General features: G+C 29.4%; 1 protein-coding gene across 2 annotated transcripts in view; it reads right to left on the reverse strand.

The window, feature by feature from the left end:
- LOC107441084 (low-density lipoprotein receptor-related protein megalin) overlaps window positions 1–14,570 on the reverse strand; it is a 120,748-nt gene that overhangs the window by 87,054 nt on the left and 19,124 nt on the right. For both annotated transcript variants that reach the window (XM_016054231.3, XM_043039085.2), the window contains exon 2: window positions 2,053–2,172. In XM_016054231.3, the coding sequence (XP_015909717.1) occupies window positions 2,053–2,172 (120 nt within the window). The remainder of the gene's footprint in view (window positions 1–2,052; window positions 2,173–14,570) is intronic.

The following is a 14,570-nucleotide window of genomic DNA, read 5'->3' on the forward strand; positions in this document are numbered from 1 at the left end:
CTCTAAAATTTATATTAACTTAACCCATTCCATTAAGGCCGTTGAGCTCAAATTTACTGCCATTAAACATTCTTTCAAGTGCAACTAGATAATTTTTAAAAATTTAATTTATATACAAGGATAAATTTGAATCAATGACTACTCTTGTGCGGAAAGGAATTTTTTAAATTTTATATTTTTTTAACGCATGTTTTGTAACCATATATTATCATATATTATGCACCAATTAGCAAACGCTCACTCAGGGTGTTAATCTTATGATAAGTTAAAAATANTAAAAATTATAAAAGGATGGAGGAAAACTTATTGACAAATCCCCCTCCACCCTCAACACACTAGCTTCTGGCGAACAATATTGGCGAGACGATGCTTTTATCAGAAATTGTTTTACTGCATGAATGAAGTAGGAGGGATGGTCATAAGGGTTGCCTTAAGCGCAGTTCACCAAACTTTATTAAAGGGGGATAAGATGTTAGTAGCGCAGTCCACCATATTTCAGAAAACCACTAGCGCAATCAGGTATCACCGTAGTTTTTATTTTTAAAATCACTCGCTTAAAAAATATTATTTTTATCTTATCTTCTTATCACAATACGATGACTGCAATTATTGGTATTAGAAAATTTTTAAAGTTGAAGAAAAGAGTATGAAATAAAAATATTAAGTATGAAATATGAAAAGTTCCTTTTTGAAAAACCATTGAATGTTAATTTTAAAACAATGTTTAGTTAATTCATCAACATTTAATTAACTAAAAATATTCTATTCATTATATTTACTTAATCCAGATTCAATTTTATCTGGCGACGTTTTTTTTCCTGTTGTTTTTTACAATGATTTATTTTTCAGTGCACTTTTTTCAGGTTGTTTTTCCAGTACTTTCTACCTGTAAGAATATTTATTCTCAGGTATGACGGAGACTGATTTTGCTAAGTATAACTTTGCCGTTGTCCTTTCCCAGAGCAATTTGTAACAATTGTAGTTAACAGTTACATCCCCAAAATAGTCAGGAAACAAGAGAATTGCGTTTATAAGCGAAGTGGTACTTAAAAACTTTTCAACATCCAGTTTCTTTTGTTTTGTTTGTAACACTTTCTCTTTATTAGATTCGGGAAAATGTTTTTCTTCTGCCCTATTAAAATAATTTACCATCAATGTTGGCATTACTTTCCAATTTTTTGTAAACTCATAGCAAGGAATTTAATTCTTCTACCTCAAATTGAAGAGTTTAACCAGTACAAAATCTATCAATTCCATCTTCTTTGAAAGAAGACTTGTTAGCACTCTGCATTTACAAGAAATAAGGATTTGTTGCGTAAGCGTTCAGATTTATTTGAAAACTCCGACATATTTTTCTAATATAAGAATGCAATAAAAATTGCAGAAACAATATCCCTCTCATAAAATTAAAGAAAAATTAAAACGAGTGTTTTAGAACCAATCCACTGGTTATCAATGAGCTTCTCTTATTTAAACTATGAGTTGAAAATGTAATGAACTTGGCTGAAAAGAATAATCCCCACTAAAAAAAAAGTACCCTCCAACAAAAATAGAGATTTTGAAATGTAATACACAAGTAAAAAGTTCCTTTTAAACTAAACTACTAGTTGTAAAAGCATTTCTCTTACTTGTTATTTTGTGTGATTGTAAAGTTGTGCAATGATGATCATGCAATAAATTTAGCTGGAAAAATATCACCCCGTAAAAAAAGATTTTAAAAACTGCCCTCCCCTCAAATAATAAAAAATAATCAAAAACATTTTTTATATTTAATTTACAGTTTTTGATATTACAAAATACCGGTATGAAAAGCTAAGCCCCCCTATGGCCACCTCTAGTAACCTCGAAGACTTATTGCAAATATTAACAGCAAACGACGCCTATGTTTAGTTTTATACTGTTAAAAAAACCCTACTAACTTAGATGTGACGGAGAAGGAAAGGGTAGGAAACCTCGGGTTCGTGGGACCCGTGTTTACTTAAAGAAGGCACTTGGAAGAGAAAATAAACTGAATCTGATAGATTACGGAAAGTAAATGAATGTACAACTTACAACATGACTGGTGTTCATCTTCTCCTTCTTCACAATCTCGCTGATAGTCGCATACCCACCGCCTGGGTATACACCTTCCATTTAAACAACGAAAATTATCTGGCGTACATGATATCGTCTCTGAAAACAACAGAAACATAAATTAGTTAAAAATTCAAATAATACTCTTCATTTTGATTTTAAAAAAAATGTTTAAAATTTTAATTATAAACAATTTACATACACCTCCATTCATTAATTTCAATAGAAATAACTATTATTATTTTTTTTCTTCAGTTTTAATGCAGCTACAAAAAGAAAGAGCTACATGCACCAAGTATAAAAACTATTCCATTTATATATTATTTTATTCAAGTAAAGAAACATCCTTCACAACAAAGATTTTGTATAAAAACTTTCCCTCATCAAAGAAATCTCATTAGAAGCGACCACCCCTCTACACACACTCATCCACAGCGATTGCATTGGGTAGTTTGACCAAAACTGTGGGAATCTAATATTATTAAAACTACATTGAATCACCTACTTCAGACGATTTCGGCCTGTAATATTTATCTCCATATACATTTCTCTTACACGGTAGCAAAAAAAAATTTCTCATTTTTTGGCAACAAAAAATTGAAATATCAAGTGCGTGAGCTGTCATAATCATGAAAGCGTAAACGTACACATTTAAAAATTATGGACAACGAAAAGATAAAACAAACTGAGGATTGATTACAAGGTTAAAGGCGAATAGTTCATATCAACAAACGAAGTATTCTATATTATGTTTCGATTATACTTATGCAGTTTTAATAATAATTATATTTATTATTGTCATTTATTGAAAAATGAGTATAAGTGCTTAAGTTACCAGAAATTTGTTAAAAGTAATTGTTTTTTAAAAGCATAATTATTGCTTTGCTTTTGGACGTTTTTTTATTGCGTGTCTTTTATTTCAATTTAAAACTTATTATTTTTACAACCAATAATTTGACAAAAAATTCTAATTTTTAAAGATTAATTAGTTTTAAAGATTCAAATAATTAATTTAGATTCCTAAGATTTTAAGCTGGAACACATTTTAAATATGTTTAACTTATAGGCGAGTATGCTTTGTTAAACAAACCATATAAGCACGCATAGCAATCTTCGGGGGTTGTGGAGCATCAACGAACAGGGGCGGAGCCCATAGTATTCTCTAATAAATGACACTCAAAGGCTCATCTAACACCAAATAACTTGGTAGTTCCGTCCTTGCTCGCTTCGCTCCCCAATCTCCCACAATTGCTTAGCTATCACTAAAATTAGTCAATTAAAAGATTTCAAAATGTATTATTTCATTAATACAGAATTGATACGGCAGGTTTAGTTTCCAATTCTATTAGGATAAAAATTCTATCCAATTATATTGCTTGGTTATCATAGTTTCTTTATGCAAAAAAGTTATTTTTTAAATTCGCATTTAAATTTCAGTTACTACAAAAACTCAATAAATATTTTTCTACAAAGAGCTCATTTCTATCATTAGTGTGAAAAATTCCTAATATTGATTTGGAATTTTCATTAATTATTTAGTGTTCCTGAATTTAATTGCATACGTTATCAGGATACAGTTTTACTTGAAGTTTACATAAAAGAAAAAATGCTATTTATATATTATTAATGAACATGAAATGGTTTTTTATGTCCTGATATTACCTCATGCCTGAAAATATTTAGCAACAGTGAGGTAGGTTAACTTTTATCAAGAGTATGGGACATACAGGGTTATTCATAATTCCCTCCGAATTATGAAGGGTTTCGAAGCGTTATAGTAAAAAAACGAAGACGAATATGGCAAAAAAGAACATATAAAATTATTCCGAAAGTATTCAAGTTTTAATTTAAGCAGTTGCCGGTAGATGGCAGTAACATGTACCACTGAAGCCAGTTGTAGTAAAGAAAAATGGCGTTTAAAGGCGGAGGGAATTATGAATAACCCTGAATTTCAAAATACTTTTATAGATATAAAATGTACTATATTTTTAATATTTTCGAAAATAACACGATATTTGCCTAGAAGCCTGCATTATTTAATTACAAAATTATTTTTCATTAGGTAAACACTATCTGGCTTAAGAGAAAACTATGCAAAAGAACAATTCTGTTTCACCTTCATTGGTATTTCAAAATTTAAAGTTAAGTGATTTCAAGTAAAATTAGGATAAACCATGAAGTTTCAAATGCTGAATAAAATTTTTTTCTTCTTCACAATATCAAAAACAAACAAATTATTGCAGGCTTACTTCCTTACTGCGTACTCCTGAGTAATTCTGCCACGGTTTGTTTGTATGCATTTGCCAGAGAATATTAAATACATACTTTGAATAAGAATGTAATAAAAAATACAAATCTTTAAAAAATCAAATAACTAATTCAGCGACTTCATATCGCACACCATTTGGCAAACATTGATCCCAAGAGAAACAACTTTCTTCTGACTTAAACAGGTTAAAATATGAATCAAAGTTAACCTGTGTGAAATTCACATTCAACCATGAGAGATCTAAACACAGATTTACGAAATCACGTTCTCAACGTGACAAATAATAAAAGCCAATCTTCTTTACCTATATTTATGTCAATTTAGGCGGAGATCCTTACTTGGCATAAAAAACATCCTAACCAACAAGTGACCCACCCGCTGATTTTAATTTGTTAACTCATCCAAAAATGCTAGTAGGTTTTGATGATACGGGTAGTCATTAATCTATTTCCAGTTTTTTATATTTTATTTTTAAAAAAAAAAAGGTTTTTCACACAAATATAAAGAATGACTGTGTTTTATTTGAAATACAAGAGACTATTCCAGATTGTTTGCGAAAGGTTCGTTTTTATGGAAATGTAAAAAATTTACTAAAATGCTGTGAATTTGAGGAAAAGGATCACGATTTTGAGAAAAAAAAATACTAAGAACAGTAGCCTGCTCAAACTTCTGCAGAATTTTTTTTTCCTTTTTTTTTTTTGAAAATTGAGAAAACTCATAATTTTGAGAAAAAAAATACTAAGAACAGTAGTCTGTTCAAACTTTTGCAGAAATATTTTATTTCTTTATTTATTTTTTTGCAAAATTGAGAAAATTCTACTCATAATTTTGAGGAAAAAAATACTAAGAACAGTAGTCTGTTCAAACTCTTGCAGAGTTTTTTCTTTTTTTTTCTTTTTTGCAGAAAATTCTACTCATAATTTTGAAAATATACTCGTATGAAAATAAGGTTTAGTTTTCATGAGGAAAAAAGGTACAGCACAAGAACAAAGTCTTCTAAGGAGTTAGACGTCAATGATTCCGTTTTTCAAAAGAAAACTTGAAAGATCTGTTTCCAGAAAAAATATGTTGCTAAGAGTTCGTTCAACATTAATGTTTTTTTCTGAAGTGTCCATTATAATGATAAAAAATATTATGATGGGTCCGCTAATGGTCCCAAATTTCTCCTAAAATGACCCCTGAGTACATATTAAATTTACCAGAAATTAGTTACGTTAATATTGTAGTAAATAAACGTGTTTAATACAGAATTTAATAAACAAAATACGGTATAAAAGCATATTAAACGAACCCTTTTATGGACTTTAGTACAGTGCCTTTGACATCATCAAACATGCCTTTTTTTATATGGATTCGGATTTTTGATACCTTTGAAATATATAAGCGGTAGCCACAATCTGGGAAATAGATGGTACCAATAGTTTGTCGAGAGAGCGGTTCGAAGTTTGGACCCTTTAATGTTTATTTTATTTTATTTATTTATTGATTTTATTATTATTATTATTTCGCGTATTTCGACATACCTCGAGAGCTTTTTAAGTGAATTGAAAAAATTTTGCACACAATTATAAAATTTGTTTTTCTAAAAATGATTCCATTCAAGAAAAAGAAAAATAAAACTTATAGTTAATAATTATATTCTTTTTTATTTAATAGTAATCAAAACATTTCGAGTTGTTAAGTATACAATTTTTTAAAATTATTTCAGAGAATGTAATTTTAAATGGCAAAAAAAAAAATTTCAGCGAAATCCATAGAATAGTTACTAAGAAATCGAATTGTGAAAATACGCTTATAGTAACTAGACTGCTATAGTAGAGTGGTAATGACCATTGTAATGAGCAAACTAATAAGATTTATTTCATATAAACAAAAAAAGTTCTAATTTAAAAATCCATTCAATCCAAACTTCAATTTTGACTAGCACACATAATCTAAACAAGTTAGAGTAATTTGAATGAACATGAAATTTAAACTCATCATTTTTTTTTCCAATGTAAGAAACTCTAGTAAGACACGTTTTCTTTACTACCAATAATGAATTACGACCATGAAGAGTGAAAATTTAAATCTTTCGTTTTCATTAGGACACTCTTCATAAAATATTAAATTTAAAAAGATAAGAAATCCGTGGTCCACACTGCTTTAACTCTAAGATGCAATCCCCATCTCTGTTAAAACTGAACTGTGTGCAGGGGTGTAAAAAAAAAAAAAGTTGTCTTCAAGTTGAAAAATTCAAGAAACTCACCCCTTTGAAACTAATTTAGACATTCATAATTTACATTTTATGATAAGAAACAAAACAGAAGTGGGGGAGAGCGAAAACTAGAATGAATTTAGGCCGTTAAAATATTTAATCAGTCGTTTTTAGGTCGTTATTTACTTTGTAGCGAAGGACCATTTATATAATGAGAGATTAAGATGCTGTGAATGAGTGATCTTCCACCTGTCATGATTGGAAAAATAAGAATATGGAATTAGGATATCTCAATTTCTCTGAACGTTAGCTGTGACCCTGACACATTCAAAAAAAACCAGAATGCACAACAAATTAACTGCTGTTGGATGACTCATATTTCAATAACGGTAAAAGGATTAACATAAAAAGAGCTAAAGCACAGTACAATAAACAATAACGCTTATTATTTAAAAGTATTTAAATAAACAAATTACATATGAGGCTTAACATAATTAACCTACAAGGATTCAATTTAAAATACAGTATAGAACCCGTTATCCGGAAATCAGAAAACCGGAAAACCGGAAAACCGGAACGAAATTCGATAAATTTTCCCGCAATTTTTTAAAAAAAAATTTTTTTTCCTCATAAGATTTTAGGATTTTTCTTTCTTTTTTTGAAAGATGTTTACCTTACCATCATTTTGGAAATAATCATTAGTGTATTACTCCATCGTTTTTTCTTCTTTTTAAGATTATTTCCACAAAAAAAATTTTTTTTTAGTTGGGTTTAACAATAAAAAAACGGCTTTTTATAGCGATTCAGAAAACCGGAAAAATCAGTTATCCGGAATAGCGATGGTCCCGATCGTTCCGGATAATCGGTTCCCTGCTGTACCATAAAACTACATAATACTGCCTAACTGCATTTATAAATACTGGCTAACTGCATAATAAAACTACTAATTAAACTTTTAATTTTGATAGAAGCCAAAAAGGTCTGAATTCAGGACTATTTAATTAATGAGTGATTTACCTCCCCCCATGATTGGATATTTAAGAATATGGAATTAGGATATCTCACGCCTTTTAAACATAAGTAGTGTCCCTGATATATGAGAGTATGCTAGAAATGAAATTCAGAATACTTTCAGATGATTCATTTTCAAGTAATTGAAACAGGTTTAACTAACCGTGAGCAGATAACACAAGTTCATGATACATCGTTCCACTAACCATTTTCGTATTTATCTCAAAACTAAGAAAATATTTAAGTAGGAAGGCGCGTATTAACCTTCAAAATTTCAATTAAAATTGCTATAATGCTGGTAAAGAAGGGACTTTCGATTTGATGGAAGAAGTTTCTGGGTTAATTGACTGATCACAGAAAACTATCAATTTAAAACGTTCGTAAATAATGAGAGTAGACAATAAAAAAAAAATTTAAAAATTTTTTTTTTTTTTTAACATTACCTTAAAGTCAGTTTAAGAAAATATGAAATATTTAAGATCATTGGTTCAGGTGTCTTATAAAGTTAGTAGAAAAATCTAGCATGTGATAAACTTAACTGTGACTGTGATCAGACGTGATGGAACAACGAGACCATGTTTTATTAAACGGATATCACTGACTTAGAATATTTTTTTAAGGCCGAATTTTCTATTTATATTTTACTCTCAATATAAATACGTTTGCATCATCAACATTTTAAAAATTAATTTTATACATTTTTTAATGAAATTATGCCACAGTTTATGTTTTACTTCAATTAAATTAATTTGTCTCCAGAAGATGGAATAAACTTTCACCATCATTTCATACGATGCCAAAGCTTGTTTCAATATGAACTAATTCTTAAAATTTACTAAAATGTCAGAAATTAATAGGCACTGTTTATATTTCTATTTTTATTTATTTACTTAAATTTTTTTTTTTCACTTTTACTACTTGCCTGTTGCTCAAGATTTAAGACTAAAGACACTGTAATTATAAGTAAACATATTTCAAAGACTGGCGTCGTATTTATAAATGCAGGCGTTATTAGTAAATACTGCAGTTTGTCTTAAATCGGAAAGCATTTAAGTTCACGAAGAGATTAGTTTACTTGTTTTGATTTTTTCTGGTAAAATCTACAAAGTATTTAAAATAGTTTACTAGAATGATATAATATCTTCAAAGCGCAGCAAAGTGGCAAGACTTTCTGACCAAAGGTATGCAGCGCCCCACTCCAGTAAATACTTAACTACTAGTAATAGATGATGAGTAATCGTTTCCTTTTATTAATTTTACTTGGATTAAATAAAAATTTTATTGCTTTTTATTTTAATGTTGCTCTATTTTTTTCATGCTTGGGTGGATGTATTTTTCTTATTTCTAAAAAGACAATCAGTGTCAATGAAGAAAAAATTCAATTTTCTTAGCACCTGAAGTAAATTTAAATATTTTACAAGTTATTGCTTCTGGCTTATTTTTATTTATATTGTTTTTCATTTAATTCTGTCATATGATAAATTCTACTAGAAATAGATAATTTATCAAAAAGCATTTAGTAGTAATACAAAGCAATATCACTTCTCCGTATTAATTCTTCGATTAATTTAAAACGATTTATGGCTATAGCAAGCACATGAATATGTATAATGTTTTACATAGGAATAAATTTAATGTTAAACGTTTACTCTCAAACCAAAAATATCAACTAAGAGATTTTTAATTAATGTTCACAGGGGGCGCTATTGTAACTAGGAGGGAATTAAAATAGAAACGATATTTTGGTTGACATCATATAGTAGAACGTCCTAAGTATTTATTCGTTCAAGGTTAAAACATACAGCACTCTGTTTCAACAAGACACTCTGAAACAAGTTGCGCGACATCCTTTTACAAAATGTAACAAATGAAGAAACGTTTCCAATAATCATAAATCGCGTAGCTTTAACAACGTAACTTTTGTTTACGTTTCAGCTTAACCGGTTTTCAAAACTACAAAATATCTCACTGCAAAAACATTTCAAATTTGTAAACTCTAATTCTCATTATGTATATGGTATAAATGTTATCTAGCATATAGAACGCCAACTGAGCAGGAAGCATGATGCTTAGATTTGGATCACATTTGTCTTCTGGTTTGGGTTAAAAATTACAAAGCTACGGAGTAGAACATTGGTAGTCAGTCGTAAACTCAAAATGGTCGACTGGACGGTTATAAAATAAAATATCAGTGAGACAAAAAGGTTATTATAGTTTCTATCTGATGAAATTAGGTGCATTAACTCTTACTGGTTTACGCAAAAGGCAGAAAATCTTTATGTTAGAAATGTTAGTAACTTTTCAAAAAAGAGATGACGCGTTTTTGCCACTTATTTTTTAAGGAATTTGCAGTTTTAAGTACTTAAAAAGACTACTCAGATCACTGACAGAGGCGGCTAGTTATCATAGTAATTTAATTCGCAAATATTTTGATAAGTTAATTAATTCATAAGATTTATGAATGATCGAAGCGTTATTTAAATTAATCCACTACAAAGAGCTGCGATTTGCTAAACGCAGTGATTCCCAAATGGTTGTTCGTAAATGCCATTGCCCCTTAAATAATAGCAATACATCATTATTCAAACTGCAAAGGCAATGATATCGTCTCAAAAAACCGCAGCTGAGTATGTATAATTAAAAACCCATTCTTGCTTTTCTCGTTTAGCGCGAGTAATATATTCAAGAAACGTGTCTACGAATATGTGTCTAGGCTGATTTGGTAGTATTTTCCTACCTATAAAAAATGAATAATTATTAGTTTTCTATTTTATTCTGAGCCTAAACGCTATGATGTCGGTATAACTTTTCAGATATGAAAAAATTAGATCACTAAGGTTTTTCATTTACAAAAAAAAAAATGCGGTTTTTTTACCACCTCATTTTCAATTAAGGTAGAAAAATGCCATTTTCGAAAAGAGGACGATTATGTATGCCTAACTACCTATGAACAAAACTTAAATAATTTACGAACTAATTCGACCGAGTCTTATAACTTCTCCGAGTTACGAACTTGCAGAAGTTATAATAGCATATAAATTTTAAAAAGCGTTATAGGAAGAAGCCTTTTAAGAACAGAATTAAACAGCCGTAAACGTACTCAGAACAAAATGTTAAAATGCGTAAAAGGAAAAATAAAAAAAACGTAAAGAATCTGAAATACTATGAAGTTTAAATAGTTTCATACTCGATCATTATAAATTCAAAATAAATAGACTCACACTCGTAGAATTAGAAAATTATGCGAATTTCGAGGAAGCAAAATTTAAACTGGTAGTGTAATAACACTAATTTGTCCTGAAAGTATGGAGCACTATCACTCAAAAAGTAGACATTGGGGAAGTTTGCCAATTTCAGAACAAAGAAAAAGTCAAATTTTACAATTAAAATACCAATTTGTTCTCGAAAGTACACCACCAACCCAAAAGGTAAACATCAGAAAATTATGCAAATTTCAAAAGAAGAAAACAAACTGGTATAGTTAAGTCAGAAAATTAGGAAAGAATGGGACACTATTGCTTCAAAAATAGGCACTGGAAAATTAAACTAATTCACTATGGTGCACTATCAACGAACAGGCAGACATCTGAAAATTACGCGAATTTCAAAAAACCAAAACAACCTGTATAGTGTAGTCCAAACACCAATTTGTTCTTGAAAGTATGGGACACTATCACCCAAAAGGTAGACATCTGAAAATAATGCAAATATTAACAAACCAAAACAAACTACAGTTTAGTCAAAACACTAATTTGTTCTTGAAAGTATAGGGCACTATCGACAATATGTAGACATCTGAAAATTATGAAAGTTTAGCAAATGAAAACAAACTGCATAGTATAGTCAAAACACCAATTTGTTCTTGAAAGTATGGGACACTATCACCCAAAAGGTAGACATCTGAAAATTATGCACATTTTAACAAATCAAAACAAACTGCATAGTATAGTCAAAACAGCAATTTGTTCTTGAAAGTATGGGGCACTACCACCCAAAAGGTAGATATCTGAAAATTATGCACATTTTAACAAACCAAAACAAACTGCATAGCATAGTCCAAACACCAATTTGTTCTTGAAAGTATGGGGCACTACCACCCAAAAGGTAGACATTCGAAAATTATGCAAATTTTAACAAACCAAAACAAACTACATAGTATAGTCAAAACACCAATTTGTTCTTGAAAGTATGGGGCACTACCACCCAAAAGGTAGACATTCGAAAATTATGCAAATTTTAACAAACCAAAACAAACTACATAGTATAGTCAAAACAGCAATTTGTTCTTGAAAGTATGGGGCACTATTACCCAAAAGGTAGACAAGACGAAGACACCTCTTATAATGGTAGGTAATGCATAGCTGAACGAATATACCGGTGCCCGAGGGAGAGTCGCAGCTACTGATGCGAGACCATTTAAAACCTATTTAGCTGGAACGTCCACGCGCCTCTGGCAAGTTTTCTCTTTTCTTTCTGAAGTTCTAGTTTTACTTCTAAATTACCTAACGACAGCTGTTATGTCTTTCTAATATTATTCATCGATGTTACATTGGTTTCTACATTCAAAAATAAAATTTTTTGATTTTTATAGGTCTTCCAGAAAAGTTTCATCAAAATTCTATATCATATTATTTGCATGCGTAGTAAATTTTCATAATGAAAACACGATTATTTTTAGGTTTGATTAAGTAACAAAAATATCTTTTTTTTTAATTATAAAAAAGCGTTTTAAAAATAAGTCAACAAAAGAAGTTAAGAAAGAAAATAAAACAAAAAATTATCAAATTAAAATTTTCTGATATTAATTTTAATTTATCAATATCCCAGTAAGTGTATCGAAATATTAAATCATAAAAATAAATAATTAAATAAAATATAAATTGAGAGGTATTTACGAACAAAAAAATAAAGTTGCGTCTAAAAGTTAATTTGAAGTTAGAAATAGCAAAAATTGTTTGCATTGGTAATGAATAAAGATATATGAATTTCTACTACTATTATATGTAGTACAATTTTTTTAAGCAATAATTGTTACAAGCTGTTGCCTGAATTTTTAAAGTTCTCTATGCATTTAATTTAGTTATAATTTAAAATCTGTCCGGCATCTATTAAATCACACAAACCACCATAGATTCGAGACATTTCAGCATCGTAAGTATTAAAAAATTTTCCGTTTCTGACGTGAGATAAGATAGAAATCTCCTCCCAATGCTCCATTACATGCTTCACTACTTCCTTACGCACCTCTCTAGTCATACTTTGAGTTTCGTATATATGCAGCTCCGTCACCAATAATTAATTGGTATGAGAGTATGTAGCGCCATAGCACCTCTTATGTTTAAAAGCTATATCACGACTTAATAATTCTTATAAGCGTACTTTATTGGAAATTAACGTGAATAACAAGAATTTCATAAAAAATATTTTACATTTTATTCAGTGCGTGAGGCTCTACCCTAAGGCTGAATCACTAACTCTCAGGATTTCTTCGTCACCATTTTTATCTTTTGCCAATAAACAAATTGTTTAATCAAAAAAATTCTTATATTGATTATATTGAGATAAAGTTTAAACCTAATAATTTTGATCGGTTACTATTACAACTTCATTCGCAAACTTGATTTTTTAATTCTTATTTAATTTTTGGAGTTAAATATTTTTCGTCTAAGATTATTTAGCAATAGAGTTGCCCAAGCCAGTGGCTGAACTACATCTTAGAGTAGAATAAATCAATCTATTGCACAGTCTGCCAGCATCCAAGGTTTCGTGGCTAAAATTAGTATTTCGATAAAATTTGTTTCAAAATTTGGGGCTTTTTTATTGAGGGGTTTTTATGTGCAGGTAAATAGAATTCATAGTTGAAATTTTGAAATACAATAAAAATATCCAAAAAAACAAAATGACGGCTGAAATATGGCGAGCAAAAATAAAAAAAATTATATAGTACGTTTAAATAATTAAATAAAGCAAAGAAAATATAATAATTTTCATAATTTTATATTAAAAATGAAAAGCAAATTATATTTCCGAAATAATGTTACAAAATAAAGCGAATTAATTTCAAAATAACGCGAAAACATGAAGAAAAAAAAACATAGTTTTTGTTTTTCGGTATATTTAGTCCACCTTTGCAATACGGGCAAAATGGGGCAGGTTTTTTCGAAAGAAGAAACATCAAAGAAGACAACAAGAAAAAGTTTAACTAATTACCTCGTGGAACTTTCTGGAACTAAGTTTCGAAAGTCACTCAAACATTGTAAAATGTCAAATGATAAGATATAAAGTATAAGTTTGTCAAAGAGTATTAACTAATCCAACAAATTGAAAAATTGTACTATAATTTCAGACTAATTTCTCTGATAAAATTGTAACAGTAAGGTGAAATTCCTATATATATTTCTGAAATAGAAATTTAAAAGTTACATTTAAAAAAAATTTTTGACGCATTTTTCATTACATTGTACTCTTGTCGGTCCAAAAAGTAAATTATAATGTTTGGAATGATTATGAATACTTAATTTAGGCTACATTAAAGCTGCCTACACATATTTTAGTTGAGAATCAATTTTTGACTTTGGCCAAAGATCTCTGGCCCACAGTGTATCGTCGTAATTTCGTGGTTGCGAATGAGAACGAGCTGTTTATCCTATTAGACGATACTTATTCCCATCCAAAACGGGACTTATTTCTGTCGGTTGATTATTATTTAGAGGTCGCTATACTACGGGAGAAATTTTTCGTCGAAAATTCTCTTTTACCTCCATTACTAATTTAAAAGAAAGAAAAAGTAAATTCTGGCAAGCCTAGAGTAAACCAAATGCTACATACTATCAAGAAGCATAAATATCACAAAGATATTTAATTTCACTCTTCTTACTTTAAATAACAACAAACTATACAAATTTTAAGTACTATTTCGTAAAAAGAAACCTTATTGACTTGAAGAAACGCGACAGATAAAATTACAGAATTATTGCACCAATTTAACACTTCTTCAAACACCTATAATCAATAAAGTAC

This window comes from Parasteatoda tepidariorum, chromosome 1, assembly GCF_043381705.1.
Source record: "Parasteatoda tepidariorum isolate YZ-2023 chromosome 1, CAS_Ptep_4.0, whole genome shotgun sequence".
NCBI classification, from domain to species: Eukaryota; Metazoa; Arthropoda; class Arachnida; order Araneae; family Theridiidae; genus Parasteatoda; species Parasteatoda tepidariorum.